Below are 13851 nucleotides of genomic sequence, written 5' to 3'. Positions count from 1 at the left end.
GCAACCATCACCATGTTCTTCCCTCCCACACCAAAGGAGTTTTTTTTTTTTTCCCATAAATCCTCTACAAGTACTAATACAGCATCTGCTCGACTATGTCTGGTTTCACCATTGTACTCATTTATCAGGCAGCTCATGCCATAGTCAAGTGGCCCTGAATATTTTTGTTCAGAGAACAAAGGGAACAATGCATTTGGTTATAATATTTTAATTGTTTTCACCCCAGCATGTTTGCCCTCTTCAAATGTATCTTCTCCTATGGTAACCAGTGGAGCAGAATAATTGCCTTTCTAATTTTATGTAAAATATTCCTATTAATATTCTCCCAACCACAATTGTCATTTTTTTGTGCCAGCGTAACACTGTTCTGCATCTTTTATTATCATTACATTTGCAGAGATTTTTATCTGTTGCTGCTGACAAACCCATTTGGCTTTGTACTCAATTACATGTAATTAGTCTTTTCCTCATGAACAAAAGATCAGGTGTCCTATTAATTCAATCCAAGATGCTATGGCAAGGTTGGCTGGACCCAATGGTGTCTACTGAACCAAACATCACACTTCTGACAGATGCTCATAGTAACAAGATTTTTTTTCAAATAATCAAATGCTTTTACTCCTGCCCACACAAAACAGAGAAAGAAAATGCATTTTAACAGCTTAGAGGTTTATAATTTCCTATTAAAAAACATGACTACAATTTTAAAGCCTTGTCTGATATTTTTACCTCAATCCATACTCAGAAAAGGTAAAAATAAAAGTAACTAGTTTTCACTGGAAATTTTTAATTAAAATATGGGGGGGTGGTATCAAGAAAAAAATACATTAGTTGAAAAACTGACAAAATTGGATTAAGTCTATAGCTCAATTAATAGTATTTACCAATGTTAATTTCCTGGATTTGATAATTGTAGTGTTGTTACATAAAGTGGTGCCCATCAGGGAAGCTGGGTGAAGTGTACACTGGAATTTCCTATGTTATTCTGTAATTTCTCTAAAGTCTAACATTATTTCAAAAGGAAATATTAAAAAATACTTCAGTGGACAGACAATGATCTACATAAACTTTTACACATATGCATAAGGACACATTAATTCATTTGTTTCATCTTTTGTTGAGTGCTTACTATGTATTAATGATCATTCTAGATTCTAGATCAAAATAAAATCTCTTCACTCGGGAAAATTATATTCTCCTGGGAAGAAGATAAAAAATTAACAGCAACAATATACATTTTAGGTCATCATAGGAGCTCTAAATAGAAAAAAAATGGGGGTAGCAGAACAGAAAGGTAAAGGTTGAAATGTTTAATTTTATTAAGGATGGTCAAGGAGGCTTCTTCAACATCTACAAGATATATTTTAGCAGCACTGTTTGTAATTGCCTTAAAATATAAATGCTTATTATCCATCAAAAAGAGAATGGATAAATGTATTTTGGTATGTTCATGCAATGGGATACTTTATAAAAGTGAAAATGAATGATATAAAGCAAATATATCAACATATATGCATTGGATGACCATGATATTGGGGGAAAAATACGTAAAATTATATATGGTAATGTTCCTCTTAAAAAAGTTTAAAACCACGCAAAACAATATCATGAATGATGTATACAATATATACATCATGTATATATGAAAAATGTACTTGTAAACCTGCATGAAAATTTAAAAAAAAAAGTCAAATTCAGGATAGTTGTTATACCTGGTACTGAAGGGGAAAAGCAGGACTCCACCATTTCAAAAGAGCATACTGGGGCTTCAGATGTAATGATGTTTTTAACTAAATGTTAAGCCAAGGGTTGGGTATCCAAATGAATTTATTGTCTTATTATTTTGTATATTTAAACTCCTTTTAATACCAACCTGTCAATAAATTCATGCAGTAGTTTATTTTAATAAAATATAAGATATTTTAAATTTGTGAACTTAGTTTCTAAAAGTATGTGACCAAACGTAGTACCCTCAGTGTGTGTGTCATGCATAATGCCATTATGCCTATAAATATATATATATACACACACACATATGTTTGTGTATAAATGTATATATTTACATGTGGTTGTAGATCTACATTAGCCATTGACCCAGCATTTTGAGGGAAAGCACTTTCAACTATTTTTCTAAAAACGTTGAAGTGTTTCTGTTAGTGGACTCCACACTTTCACCTCTCTGCCACTGCTCTATGATAAATGTCATGCGTTCACAGGACCGCTGTCTGGGTTACAGTTGGTCCTATTAAACTGAGTATGGCTATTTGGCTCACTTGAATCTATCTTCATAAATTTATAATTTTTCAATCTTTTTTTTAAGTTGGGTGGCTGGTGCTGACAGAGGATATTAATGCTTTCATCTCCAACCACCTCATCTTATAGAAAAAGAAACCAGATCAAGGGATACCTCAGAGAGAGCAGGGGGTGACACAGCTAAATAACATCCTTGATTCTTTCCATCTATACTTGTAGCTTCACTAAATTTTCATTCCAGTTCAGATGCAATAAATGGAAATTATACATGGAGAGGAAAGCATCCTTATTCATCTGAACTCAGGAAAACCCTTAAATCATTTAAAGAATGCATTTCCACAAACACAACCAACAATGGGAGATAACAATAAGCGAATCAACTCCTCAGCAGAAAATGGGCTGAAGTTCTCTATAATAAGATCTTTTCTTTATTGTAATTCATATTTTGTAACATGTAACATTAAGTAAACAAAGAATAATTTAGAAGGGGTGGATAGGAGCATTTTCACACGCTAGGAATCATAGAACTTTCCTCAGATCTGTATTTTTCCCTGGTGGCTCAGCTGGTAAAGAATCTACCCACAGTGCAAGAGATCTGGTTTCAATCCCTGGATTAGAAAGATGCCTTGGAGAAGGGAATGGTTACCCACTCCAGTATTCTTTCCTGGAGAATTCTATGAACAGAGGAGCCTGGTGGGCTTCAGTCCATGGGGTCGCAAAGATTTGGACATGACTGAGCAACTAACACTTTCACCATAAAATATCAAGCTTTTAGATTATCTTATTCAGTTGGATAGAATGTCAATCTGACCACAAGTAAAAGAAAGAAAGAAAGTCTGACCAAAAAATCACATCTATCGGAAGACAACTCAATTGGGTATAGATTTACTGAGCATTTACTATGCGACCAGTGTCCGGTAATAAAGACCTAGCAGTGAATACAGACAAACTATGGGAAACAATATAATGCTGTACATAATTTTAGAATGATAGGAATTTCCTCCCCAGGTACCGATATATGATTATGCAGAAACCGGAAGCTATGGTGAGAGCGGTCATTCCTGACTCTGAGGTTTATAATAAAAATGCTTCTGAAATGCAAATACACTCTGTCAGACCTTGATGATCTGGTAATTATCAAACTTGTCAGCCCTATAGTTAAATTAGTTAAACATTATTTCCAGAGATGTCATCAATAATCTTTTAATACTTGCATTTCATTTCAAAAAATTGTAAACAAAATTGCAGTTCTACTGGTATCTATCATCTTATTATCATATAAACTGCAAAATATAATATTTTAATATAGTTTTCTTTTTAAATCAATAAATTTGGCCTCAGTCAAGATAAAATAACATGTAATATCCAAATGTATATATTCAATATTTACTTTGAGAAGTAATTTTTGTCTTCCAGAAATGATGTTCTTAGACTTATTATTGTATTTTTACTATCTGGTTCTAGGATTAAAACACTACCTTGCGCTGGAAGGTATGCCTTGTTTCCGTGAATACTTAACATCACCCTGACTACAAACAATGGAATGAGAGGAAATTCTTGTCCACTGAGCAGTCAGAACTCTTTCAAGCCTCCTACCTTCTTATTGAGTACATAAGCTCTATCCGTTACTGTCTCTTTGCTATAGGAATCATACCAAAAAGGACAAAGGAGAAGACAACTAGCTTACTAGTAGTTGAACAGCTCCAAAGGCAGCCTGGCCGTGCTTTAAGTCTAAGAGACACTAAGCCATACATCTGATTGTAATTGGATAGCACGAAGCTAATGTTCCTTACTGTAGTCGCTGTTTTCATCCTTGGTCCCATCGATGGTACCATCTGGGTGCATCTGCAGGAAATATCCCTGCTGGCTGAATAACCTTGTCACAATTCCTTTCAGCTGGGGTTCTGCAAAACAAAATGAAATGATTATTCAAGTTTTTATTTGGTTTGTAAAAATGCACACTTGCAAATTATCAAAAACATCCCCTGAGTCAATGCATAAATGCCAATGGTTTAAATACTGAAGTAACTATTTGGAAAGGAGAAATTTTGGTAACATAGCTTTACTTTTTTTTCTTTCTAAAGGCAGATCCATAATATTCTGCAACAGCAAATCAAATGTAAATGAATAAAAGTGAAAGTGAAAGTCACTAAGTTGCGTCTGACTCTTTGTGACCCCGTGGTCTATACAGTCTATGGAATTCTCCAGGCCAGAATACTGGAGTGGGTAGCCTTTCCCTTCTCCGGGGGATCTTCACAACCCTGGGATCGAACTCAGGTCTCCCACATTGCAGGCGGATTCTTTTACCAGCTGAGCCACAAAGGAAGCCTAAACGAATAAAAGCTAATTATGATTAGGAAAATAGAGAGGTGTGCTAAAAAATGAGTTAATCTTCTCCCTTGTGCATCTAATGTCTGGCTTTAATATACCACCAAGCCTGTGGTCCCATTCCAGAACATTGTTCAGACCAAACTGCCAGTGTAATTTCTAAGCTTTCAGCAGTCATAATCAGGTCCTGGAAGACTTCTATTTCTGCTGAATGATAACTATCTATCAGAAACTCCTGGTTTTAAAATTCTAATCAAATTCAGTCTTAGATGAGATCCATAGAATAAAGTTAAACCCGCCATAGCCATGAGATGTCACTGGAAAGTATGTGGAAACAGATTTCACCATCAGTAAATACATCACCAGAGTAAGACCCAATACCACGTAAGTCAATTTTCCAGTACAAAAAATAAATAAATAAAAATCAGCCATATATATTTCTGTAAATATTTCAAACTAGATGTGGTCTTCGGCTTTTAAAATTCCCTACACACTAATATCATCAAACTGATCTTTGTATAACACATTTGAACTTTTGTATAGCAGCTAACCATAAATATTTAAAGCTTTCTTACTGTGGTACTAGCTGTAGCAACAATCTATTTTCTACAATATCTTTGTCTCTACTTTAGTGTTTGGTAAAAATTAAACTACTCCAGCACATTTATAGGGAGCTTCCCAGGTGGCTCAGTGGTAAAGAAGCCATGGCGGGAGATGTGGGTTTGATCCCTGGGTCAGGCAGATGCCCTGCAAAGGAAATGGCACCCAGTATTCTTGCCTGGAAAAATCCCATGGACAGAGGAGCCTGGCAGGCTACAGTCCATGGGGTAGCAAAGAATCGGACAGGAATGAGCGACTGAGCGCATACACACACAAACATGCACCATATTTACTGTCCTAATTATTTCATAAAAATTAGTAGGAAAAGAAAAATGCTGCTTCTGTTGACAAAATAATGAGGTAAGGATGGGAATCATATGATTGGTGATGTAGTTATGCGTTATCCTCAAAAGAGCAATCAAAGAATTTCAACTGAGAGTCAGTTCCTTCACCAACTTATTAAACCAATAATAATTCAAAATCTCTTTTGAGTGGGGGGGCAGGCAATATGCTAAGTACTGTGTGTTAAACTAAACACATTTATTGATGGTTGAATCTGAATAAGAGTTCCAGTTCCCTACGACCATCATGTCTTTTACACCCACGATTAGATCACACATACTTGGGAATGTGAGGCAATGCCTGTATAAACATATCTTCTCCAAAGCAGTCCTAAAAAGTAGAAAAGATGCCCCCCCGCAAAAAAAAAAAAAAACAACTGGTAATTATGAAGCAGGGTATTAAAGAGAACTAAACTGGAAATTAGGCATTCTGATTGATAACTATGTATTAACACTGTGGTTTAAATAAATTCAATATATTTAAAATGTGTAGGCATTACTCAAACTGGGGCTCTGTAACAACCTAGAGGGGTGGGATGGGGAAGAAGGTGGCAGGGATATTCAAGAGGGTAGGGACATAGGTATACCAACGGCTGATTCATGTGGATGTTTGGCAGAAACCAACGCAACACTGTAAAGCAATTATCCTTCAATTAAAAATAAATACATTTAATTTAAAAATAATAATTTGTATGCCTTAATTTCCTCAACAATAAAATCTGGAAGTTAAAGTAAGTGATATCTAGGTCCCTTCTATGATTCTCTATTGATGTTGAGCAGTTATGACTTAAAGTCTCTTTGACTTGAGAATCTTCTTTTCTAAAGAGTGCCAGAAATCAAGCCACAGATTCATTCTGAATGTGTTGTCTCCATGCCCGCCCCCCCACCCCCGTTCAACAAGGGATATGTAGGAGAGTACATATTGATAGCTAGCAAACCTCAATGCAAAAATATATATTGGACCCCTTCAGTTCAGTTCAGTTCAGTTCAGTCGCTCAGTCGTGTCCAACTCTTTGCGACCCCATGAATCACAGCACGCCAGGCCTCCCTGTCCATCACCAACTCCTGGAGTTCACTCAAACTCATGTCCATCGAGTCGGTGATGCCATCCAGCCATCTCATTCTCTGTCGTCCCCGTCTCCTCCCATCCCCAATTCTTCCTAGCATCAGACTCTTTTCCAGTGAGTCAACTCGACGCATGAGGTGGCCAAAGTATTGGAGTTTCAGCTTCAGCATCAGTCCTTCCAATGAACACCCAGGATTGATCTCCTTTAGAATGGACTGGGAGGATCTCCTTGCAGTCCAAGGGACTCTCAAGAGTCTTCTCCAGCACCACAGTTCAAAAGCATCAATTCTTCGGTGATCAGCTTTCTTCACAGTCCAACTCTCACATCCATACATGACCACGGGAAAAACCATTGCCTTGACTAGACGGACTTTGTTGGCAAAGTAATGTCTCTGCTTTTTAATATGCTATCTAGGTTGGTCATAACTTTCCTTCCAAGGAGTAAGCATCTTTTAATTTCCTGGCTGCAAGGATATTGGACCCCTACCATCTATCAAACCCTACCAAACCTTCTCGAGCTCAGTTCCAGATCAATTCCCCCAGGAAGACTTGGCTATTATTAAGTGTGGGTCACTTTTATAATCAGAGGAAATAAGAATGTCTGAGCTTCTGTCACAAGGCTAACTGTTTGACAGGTAAATGCTACTGCAGTACATTCAACTCTAGATTTGCACTCAGGAGACTCAGCTTTGAACCACAATTGCTGTGGGGTCCTGAGCAAGTCACTTAATATCTGAGGCTATTCTCTCCTATCTGTATAATGGGGAAAAATAATTCCTATGCTATCTATCAACATTTAGAATTTCAGATGAATAAATGAAATAGTGTGAAATGAAAAGCCCCATAATAATAGAAACCCTAATTAAGGTCTAATTTTTCAACCCTGAAAATTGACGAAACAGTGTAAGTGAGATAAAGGGAGCATTTTACAAATAGACTTGTCTCCTGATTTACGTTTTAGTAAAATATTAATTAAGTTCTTAATGTCACTAAAGTAACCAAAAGACTAACAGCAGATGATAGAAAACGACAGAAGGAAGGAAAGGGACAACTGTCTTATAATTCATATTTTATTTCTAGTAAACTTGATCAGATCACCTTAAGAACTCATGTTTGGGCTGGTAATGAGATGCATGGCAGCTGAATCATTAATGTCTGAAAATAATTGTTGTTGTTGTTTTTTTCCATGTTCCTCTTTCTGTAGTGGTAATTAAACACTTCTTTTGCTGTGGTGAAGCTATCTCCTTGTTGGGACCCTGGGAATTCAGGTTGGTAACTCCTGTTCAAGATAATGAGCATTGGGCTTGTACATCAACCTCAACTGCCCAGAAGCAGTGCCAGAACAAGCTCAGAGTCTGGGTTTTAATTACATGATGATTTATGAAAGTGAAATTTTTACACTATAGCTATTTCAAAGGAGATCTGATCATCTATTAAACAAATGCTCTGAACCTAGGATGTGTCACAGAAAGCAGTATGACCTGCCTTACAGGGTTATACCTTTATTATCACCAAACCCTATCAACTTTTCCAGGCTCAGTTTAAAATCACCTCTACCAGGAAGGTGTGGCTGTCATAAGGGAGGATCACTTTTATAAGCGGGGGAATAAAAGAAAGTATTTTGTTATATTTTAAAGAAAGAGGTTTAAAAGTGAGACCACTTTTTGGGACATCTAACATTCTGGATGAATTCAACAAATATGCTTTATATTTTTCAGACTATGCTTAGGATCTAGCAAATCAATAAGACCTGTGCTGTCCTCAGGGAGCACCTAATCTAATGCATGAAACATACATATATATAATACTAGTGTGGATAACTGTTAAATTGTGAATGGAAGCAGAGTGACATGATACCATAAGGAGCAAGGGACTAATTCTGTCTTGAGGTTTGATAGAGGCACCTCATCTGTCACTTGAATAGTGAATGCACTTTCATAGGCAAAGAAACCAGAGGAAAAGCACTGCAGACAAACAATGTGGGTAAAGGAAAAACTAGCATGGCAGACTTTGGGAATGATGCAGAATCTGGCCCAGGTATAATATATGGCATAAGTTTTCAAATGCTGACATGTAGGTAACTGCCTATTCTCAACAAATGTTCATGGGTCAACAGTGAAATAAGAAAAATGAGGTCAATGGAATAAGTTTTATTAAGCTAATTTTATATTCAATTTATATGATTCTCCTTGATTCTAAGATTATGTTTTCCATTATATTTTCATTTTTTAATGAAATGATGGCTATATTATTAGATGGTGAAAAGACATGGGTTTCTTTTATTCCCTTTTGTACTCTGAAGTAGTGTAGCAAATACTGCTAGATTTTCTCCAAAATCCATTTCCTCTTTTTCCTGGGCACCCAGCTAGACCATATGTCCTAGCCTCGCTTGCAGTTAAGTTTGGCAGATGAATGAGTGTCATATGGAATGTTAAGTGGAAGTGATGTGTGCCATTTTCAGGCCAAGGCTTTTAAAAGCAAACATTCTCCTCCACATTTTCCCTTCCTTATTGCTGGCTGGATTTAGATGACAAAGCCCTAGAAGATGTCAACAAAATAGGAGAATTCTGCTGGAAAAAAAGACTACAGCCATCAGAAATACCCACTCTGGACAGTCAGGCGAATAAGAACTAGCAGTGGTTGTACATAGTGACTTCCTTCCTAAGAGAATATGAAAAGGGGATGGAGGGTGGGAGGTTACATCACAGTGCAGAAATCTGACAAATAAAATGCTATCTCAGCCAGGGGGTCAGGGTTAAGGTCAACAGTCATGAAACACGCTGATAGTACCTATCCTTGATATGATGTGAATGGCACTTTATGATCTTCCTCCCCAAAACTCATAACCCCAGTCTAATCATGAGAAAAACATCAAACAAATCTCAACTGAAGGATATTCTACAAAACAACTGACAAGTACCCCTTGAAACTGTCAAAAAATTAAAGGAAAAAAAAAGAAATTCTGAGAAAATGTCACAGCAAAGAGGAGCCTAAGGAGATACAACAACAAATGCAATGTGGTGTCCTTGATGTGACCCTGGAACTTAAAAAGGACATTAGGCAAAAGTTGAAGACATCTGAATAAAGTATGGACTTAAGTTAATCATAATGTATCAATACCAATTCACTAATTGTCACAAGTATACCAAATGAATGTAAGATGTTCACATGGGAAACTAGGTGTAGGATACATGGGAACTCTTTGTACTGTTTTAATCTTTCTATAAATGTAAAAGCATTTTAAAATAAAAACTTTATTAAAAATAATAATTATAGCCACAAAAGCAAGTAAAAAATGTTACCTTCAAAGAGGCTGGTGAAAACTAAGGTAAAGCATAGGACCTCAAGTTTAGCACTGATTCCCTTCAGGATGAGGTGGCAATTTCCAGAGTGTTTGACTTCAAAGCCACTCAGAAAAGCTGATACCTGAAGGAGTTATCTAGACATTCCTGCTGCCTTAATGTGTGGTGCTATGAGGTTGTTACCTAAGTATATACTTGAAATCAGAAAACAGTCAGAGCCGAGGGAACCTGATCACACATCTCAAATGAAAACTAGATTGCAGGAATTAGAATGAATTTTTTGTGAACTGAAAAGGAACTTGGAAGCCAGCACGTTCATTCTTCAAAATACCTTCTTTCATTAACATCAAAGACAGAAAATAAAAACTGAGCCTCAGAGGGAAAATGTCTTGTCCACGGTTATCCAGCCAACACGTGGATAAGTTAGGATAAGACTCCTTTCCGGTATACTGAATGAACATCAACCTTTCCTTTCCAAAGAACATCCATGACATAATCTGTAGCTAGTGTGGGCTTCAGAACTGGAACTAGCTGGGGTTGGGTGGGGGAGGAGAGGAAAGCAGAGAAGAAATGAGAAGGAGGAAGGGAAGCACCTAGGTGTGCATCAGTCTCATCAGTTATAGAAGTGTGGCAGTGACAAAGGAAAGGGGTGATGGGAACCTGAAAGAAATATATATATATATGTGTGTGCATGCATATATTTGATATTAACATATTTGCACACATTTATAAAATGTCAATATAAAATATATATTACATGTTGTTTAGTCGCTAAGTCATGTCCAACTCTTTGTGATTTCATGGACTGTAGCCCAACAGGCTCCTCTGTCCATAGCATTTTCCATTTCCTTCTCCAGGGGCTCTTCCCAACCCAGGGATCAAACCCGTATCTCCTGCAATGGCAGACAGATCTTTCACCGTTGAGCCACCGAGGAAGCCGCATATATACATACATATGATAGTAAAATTGTATTGTGTTTATCTAGGGCCAGCCTATTCAACATTTGCACCTAAACTTAGAGAAAGTGTCCCCATGTAAACTTCAATGTAAAATAAAAAACATAAGAGTGATCCCAATTTTGTTACTGAAGTCATATCCAGATAAGTAACAGTACTTATTCTAATAATAATGGCTGAACCCATCTACTTCCCACCAGGCATTTCCTCATGATTTTACTACAGTTGTATCTGATACTCACTACTGAATGTGTAGGGTACTTTTTCTCATTGGTCAGGTGAGATGATCACAATTCACTTACCCAAGGTTATAGAACTCTTGCCTGGAAAATCCCATGGACGGAGGAGCCTGGTAGGCTTCAGTCCATGGGGTCTCTAAGAGTCGGACACAACTGAACGACTTCACTTTCACTTTTCCCTTTCATGCACTGGAGAAGGTAATGGCAACCTACTCCAGTGTTCTTGCCTGGAAAATGCCAGGGACCAGGGAGCCTGGTGGGCTGCCGTCTATGGGGTCACACAGAGTCTGACACGACCGAGGTGACCTAGCAGCGGCAGCAGCAAGGAAGAGAGAGCTATTCTCCGGCTCTGTTGGGTCCCTTTAAGAAAGACACCGGTGAAACTGAAACATGTCCAGAGGAATAGGAGCCAAATAAAGAGGGTACAAAGGACTGTCACATGAAGAATGGCAGAATGAACAGTGGATATGCAGCCTGCACAAGGGAGGACTCAGGGGACGTGAGAGCTGTCCCCATTTTCTTGAGAGTAGAAGTAGGAAGACAGAAGTAAGAAAAGGCCAATTTGTTCTGAGTGGCTGGCTCCACAGGGACAGAACTAGGGCCAATGGATGAACATTACGGGGAGGCAGGTAAAAAAGGACCTTACTATAAACTGTATTCACAAAGAGAACAAGCTGTCTAAGGAAAACAGTGAGTTTGTTGTCCCTGGACAGAAGCAAACAGAGAGAAGCAGAAAAAAAGCTACAGGTCAGGACAGCAATGAAGGGCACAGAGATCTCCGAAAGCTAAGGCATTCTGCATGGCAATGAGAGGTCCTTTCCAGGCCTGAGGTCCTGGAAAGCTTTGAGATAAGCCAGATGGCGGTTAAACACAAGTTCACATTTCTACTTCTTAGTGTGTGCTTATAACAGGGAATTGAAAAGACTGTTGAACAAGCATCCTGCAAAAGGAGAGGTCTTTGTAAATGTTAAGCATGCTTTGTGTGGTAATTTGATGGCTTTTTTTTTTTTAATCAGTCTCTGTGGGCTTACAAACAGACCCTCAGTGTCAAGGTTTAATGTTGCCCATTTAAAGGAACTGAGATTGAAGAGGCTGTTAAATTGTGATTCTTGTCGAGTGCTTCTGGGCCTCATACTGCTGCAGATTTCAAAATTAGATTATCAGGGTTGGAAATTGTTCATAAACAGATATACTTCTGACAATCACAGCTAAAGGGTATAGACTAGGGCACATTTGCATACCATACATCAAAGTTCCAGACAAATCAGAGATTGATACAGGAAGACACTGGAAAGAGGACAGAATTTATCTGGACTTTTGGATACACTGCAAAAATGACAGTCATACTAAGCTGGGGGAATTTATTCAAAATACTTGTTTAGGAAAAAAAAGACACCGGCCTGAGACCCCACATTCACTCAGGAGACTGCAGTGAATAAGGCAGAGATGCCACATCATGGGAAGTCACAGAACCAGCAGAATCTGTCTGCTCAGTGGGGTGAAGACTGCCATGTCTTGTCCTGAGTCCTCAGTCCTCTAGAAGGTCAAGTGAAGGTGACAGATGCCTTCAGCAGTTACCCTCCCTAAGGCCACGGAAATCCCCTGTAACAATAATAATTGAAAGAGGACTCTGTATTTATAAGTGCGAATCTATTTTCTCAACCAGCAGATACTAACAGCACATTTTATCAAAAAAACAAGGATGTACTGAGCACCAGACTTTCCAGTAGTTATTCTAGGTAGAGGGGATAACTTGTGACACGCTCATAAAACAGCTCTTGAAAAAAAGAAATTGCCCCAAACCTGATTTCCATGGGACTTATTTCTAAGGGGTCAATCTTCCCACCATGGCTGATTTAAAACTATCACTTGACCTCACTGGATGCAGAGCTAAAGCAGACAAGATGCACATTCCAAGTTCCAGCACAGCGCTGAGTACAACAGAGCACAAGCCACGAAGCTTACATTCCAACAGGGAAGACAAGATGGTAACAAACAATTCATATACAACAGAGTTTTCTGTTGTAAAGGTACCATGACAAAATGAAGGCGATGGGAAAGGATGGAGGGTCCAGGGGATGAGAGTGTTACTGTGGACAGCACGGTTAGCAGCGGACTTGACCAAGACCTGATGAAGAGCCCTGGGGTAAGAGCTAAGAGCGTCCAGAAACAGGGACGGGAAATGCAAAGTAATCCTAATGCTTGAAAAGACAGGGAACCAGCAGATGAGAGGCTCTCTGAAGATCCTCCTCTCGACCAGGAGCTGGCAAACTACAGCCCTGCTGCTGCCAATTCTGTAAATAAAGTTTTATTGGAACACAGCCCATGCTCCTTCATTCACACGTTTGCCCCTGGCTACTTCTGTGGTACAACAACAGAGATGAGTAGTTGCAACAGAGGTCCTACAGCCTGAAAAGCCTAAAATATTTACTAACAGGCCCCTTCCAGAAAAAATTGGCCGACCCTTGCTTTAGACCCTGATGATGTAGTTCCTGCTGCCTGAAATGCATACCTCATCTGCTGCTTAGGCCCAGAACTGCTCCCCACCCCTCCAGGCTGTCTTCCACTGGGCCTTCCCTGACACCCTGAGGCTAAATTAATCACTCCCTCAGGCACAGGCGAGGACTCCCCACCCTGTCACAGCTGTTTGCTTATGCTCTGTCTCCGCTGCTGAACTAGGTTTAGCTCCTCAACGGCAATGACCTTGAATGATTCACGACCCTGTCCCAACACCCAGCACAGGGCCAGGTGGAGAGTAGGTACAG

The 13851-nt window shown here is 38.7% G+C and overlaps 1 protein-coding gene across 4 annotated transcripts in view; it reads right to left on the bottom strand.

Annotated features, from left to right (window-relative positions):
- FGF12 (fibroblast growth factor 12) overlaps positions 1 to 13851 on the bottom strand; it is a 638357-nt gene that overhangs the window by 248191 nt on the left and 376315 nt on the right. For all 4 annotated transcript variants that reach the window (XM_088838230.1, XM_055407850.2, XM_055407859.2 and 1 more), the window contains one exon: positions 4047 to 4157. In XM_088838230.1, coding sequence (XP_088694356.1) covers positions 4047 to 4157 — 111 coding nt within the window. The remainder of the gene's footprint in view (positions 1 to 4046; positions 4158 to 13851) is intronic.

This window comes from Moschus berezovskii, chromosome 1, assembly GCF_049115385.1.
Source record: "Moschus berezovskii isolate FMDL1 chromosome 1, NW_MosBer_1.0, whole genome shotgun sequence".
Lineage (NCBI taxonomy): Eukaryota > Metazoa > Chordata > Mammalia > Artiodactyla > Moschidae > Moschus > Moschus berezovskii.
Note: the sequence above shows the minus strand (reverse complement) of the source record. Positions and strands in the feature narration are given on the sequence as shown.